At 38.6% G+C, this 3,737-nt stretch overlaps 1 protein-coding gene across 1 annotated transcript in view; it reads right to left on the bottom strand.

Moving 5' to 3' along the window:
* Window positions 1-2,728: 2,728 nt before the first annotated feature.
* Window positions 2,729-3,737, bottom strand: part of LOC137645407 (uncharacterized) — an 87,353-nt gene continuing 86,344 nt past the window's right edge. The window contains exon 8 of the mRNA XM_068378210.1: window positions 2,729-3,195. Within this exon, the coding sequence (XP_068234311.1) occupies window positions 2,729-3,195 (467 nt within the window). The remainder of the gene's footprint in view (window positions 3,196-3,737) is intronic.

The following is a 3,737-nucleotide window of genomic DNA, read 5'->3' as shown; positions in this document are numbered from 1 at the left end:
AGTGGCTACCAAACAACCTGACTGACATGTGTAACTTACCAACGACCGGCCAGATGAGCAAGAAGGCAATTAGAATCATAGCTGGAATAAGGAAAAGCAAGCGCCTTTTAATTTCTTGACCTCTACCCACAAGCCATCCGCCGATTAGTGCGCCGGCACTGAACATCAAAACAGTTCCTGTCACAAAAAAGTAAAAAAAGGAAAATGGAAACAATTCGGTAGCAGTTGGTAACATCAACGTATAATAATACACAATGGTGATAAGTGCTATTTACTATCAATCCCACAATGAGGATATAGATGTTATCAATAAAATGTAAAGTGAGGAATAATCTATCAGTGTACTCTGCACATATATTCCCAACTACACGAGCAGTGTCTTATACTACAATATTGCTATTGATACATATTCTTTATTGAATTATCTCAAAGGAAGATAAAAACTACATATTTTTGTTTGACATGAACGTTGTAATTTCTATTCTATTTTAACAGACGGATAAGTGTCAATCGATAAATGATAAAACCAGGGTGAAAAATGTGGACTAATAGTTAAGTTCACTGTTTGGATATTTCTAACTTTCGTTGGAATTTTTTGGAAAGTATGAAAACTATATATTTTTGTAAACCATATCGCACAAGTAATCATTAAAACAATGTTCCCATTTGCCCTGAATACCATAGGGCCTCCATCTTGGATTTTAAAAAAAAATGTTGCTATTGATATGTTTTTGTCAATATCTGAGCTTCTAAACAACCTATAGTTTATATTTCCACAGATAAACTACCATTTTCAAGACCAAAAAATAAAATTTTCATAGAAGCAGATCTTTTGGGATATTTGCCACAGCAGTAATTGCAGTTACTACTTTCATTGGACTAACTGGTCATTAAGCCCAACCTATCCACCAACAACAAGGACATGTTTATCTAGTGGTCTGACTATTGTATTGGGCCTATATTATCTATATTGAACCGTTTCTGAACCCTACATGAAAGTTAATGGCGGTAGTATTGCAATTTTCTTTTTCTTTTTTAGAGGCTGTAATCATGAGTGACAAACCAAAAGATGCTGAAGAAACTACTTGTCAAGGCCAGGCTATCAAGTGGAAGCAGTTTATGCTGTGCCAGGCTGGTGCAACAGCCCAAGATAGACTCCTACCAGCATGTGCTGGATATAGAACAAGAAAGGGCCAATATGCATGATGGCAACTATTTTGAGGTCCAACAACAGCAGCAATCTATCATTGTAGTTGTTTCATCTCCAAAACCGGAGAGTAGCGGAGCAAGCTCTTCGTCCCCTTTGACCAGATAAAATACAAGCGACTCTGGCTCAGATACATTACAGACATGCATGACCTGAGAACTAGTTGTCCTGAAACCTAGGAAGAGCTGCAAGTCAACATTGGAGTCACAAAGAATGACGTTCCCTTTTTATCTACCAGGGGCAGACCGCACATTTGAGTATCTGAACAAGTTTATGAAAATTCATTCTGGACTCATGGACATCTCAGATAATGAAAATTATAGACAGGTGTTTTTTATTATTAAACCAGAACGCTCCTGTATTGCAAAAGACTTCAAGAACCAGTTTGACTTGGAACCTGACAAAACTAGAAAGCATCATGACTTTGGGCCATGAGCTGACAAAAAGGAACATGATGTTATTGAAAAGATCAAGGCAGCCATACTAATACAGGTAAACCCATTTCCTGTTGAAGGCGACAAACTAAACAATGTGATCACTCATGGCTACATCCCTAATTATTATGTACCAATTATCTCAAATGCAGATGTGACTGGTCAAAAGCTGTATGAAGACTACGCGCCAGTAAGGAAGGGGAATATCAAGATATTCATGCATACAAACAAGAAAATCATAGTACAGTAAAACTACGAGACAAAACTGTGGATCTAGAAGAGACCAAGAACTTGTATGGCAGACTGGTGGTCCTGACCAGGTCTAGCAGACACATCAACCAAAAAGTGACCTTTGAAAAACATAAATTTACTCTGACAGCAAGAACCTTTTATTGCTCCAGATGGTACAATCCTGCCATGTCTGGACAGATCAAAGTTAATCCACCTCATCATCAAGCTGGTAACAGCAGAAACTCCGCTGGAAGATAACCAGGCAGAAGATGGCATGGACACCATTTCAGATGGTCCAAGTTGCAAGATAGCCCTGGTAGATGGAAATGTTTTTCTACAGATGATGGCTATAAAACCAGCAACCATATTGACAGTCAAAGATCTCAGTGAATGTTTCAACAACAGGCTGATGTCCCTCACATACAGGGATGGTTCTCTGAAGATTGTTGTCAGGGATAAAAGAAATCAAGGACGAACACCAATCCTGTATCTGGTCAGAAACAAAAGAAACTTAAAACCCATTCTAATTTGCAGGTTCCTTTCACATAACAAGACGAAGGCTGGACTGAGCAACTATCTTGCAGCAAAGACTCTAGAGTACAGCAGTACATCACACAAATTGGGCATCATCTCTTCTTCAGGGCATACCAGAAGCAACGACGACTTGCTATTCCAAGACAACAATCAGACACACTGTTGATCTACCAGGCTGTTCTGGCATCACAGTAAAATCCATTGAATGCACAGATGATTTTCTTCTCCCCAGACACAGATGCTCTAGATTTAGTCATAAAAAACTATGACCTCATGGTGAAAAACATCCATTTCCATGGCCTATGTGTTTATGTGAATAGAGCTAATAAGGAGAACCATAGGGGCAGAAAGAGCAAATTTTCTCGTATAGGCAGTTATAGATGTAATCAGTTCTCTGCAGATAATTTTGACAGAGGTAGAAGTGACCGAACTGTTGGCCACTCTGTCTAGTTTTGTCTTTGTAGATTACTCTCCTAAACACATCTACATTAAGACCGTCTCTGAACTGCGATATCTCATCTGCAATCATATGGCAGAAAGTGACAAGATACCTCCCGCCCTTGGAGCTCTGAAACAAAAGGTCCTGAAATTCCATATGCAAGCCAGAATGTGGTGAAAGGCCAGCATTGCTCTGCAGGATCCTCAGTTGGATCCCCTGCAGAATGGCTACCATAAGGAGTTCGATGGCCTGCTGATACGAACTATGACAGATGCCTCTCCAGTTCCAAAGGCCATCGTTATCATTGAGATGGGTAGCTGCCAATGCAAAATAGACTTCTTCCAGATGTTCTTGCAGAACAAAAAACTTATTCTTCAGTGATCTTGGTCAGTGCAGCAGTGAGTGTTAGAATCGTGAGGACAGACAAAACAAGTATTAAATATATGATCATGCTGATGGTGATAGTAGCGAAAAGACTCCTTTGCTGCATAAAAGATTAAAACCAATTTTGTTATGAGGAGCATATTGGTTGTTAATGGACACTTAGTAGTATGTTCATGTCTGATCACTTGTAAATCATTCAATAAAACATGTTCCAATTAAACAAGCTTGTAGTTGAATCTAGTTTATCTAATTTAATACCGCTGGATTCCTTGGCCATGGAAATGGTGGTTTAGCTGTCAAAATCGTACTTAGAAGCTGAGATATCGACGAAAACCTTTTTTTACGGTAGCCATTTGGTAAAATCCATATAAGTATCTGAGCAAATGGAAACTATTTTTTTTTCTTTTGATTGCTAATAAAATAAAGTTTCAAAAATGTATAGTTTTGATACTCTCCACAAAAATCCCTTACTCTAAATCAATCACCTGGTTCTGCTAGTTTACATATC

The sequence above is a fragment of the Palaemon carinicauda genome, chromosome 8 (genome assembly GCF_036898095.1).
Source record: "Palaemon carinicauda isolate YSFRI2023 chromosome 8, ASM3689809v2, whole genome shotgun sequence".
NCBI classification, from domain to species: Eukaryota; Metazoa; Arthropoda; class Malacostraca; order Decapoda; family Palaemonidae; genus Palaemon; species Palaemon carinicauda.
Note: the sequence above shows the minus strand (reverse complement) of the source record. Positions and strands in the feature narration are given on the sequence as shown.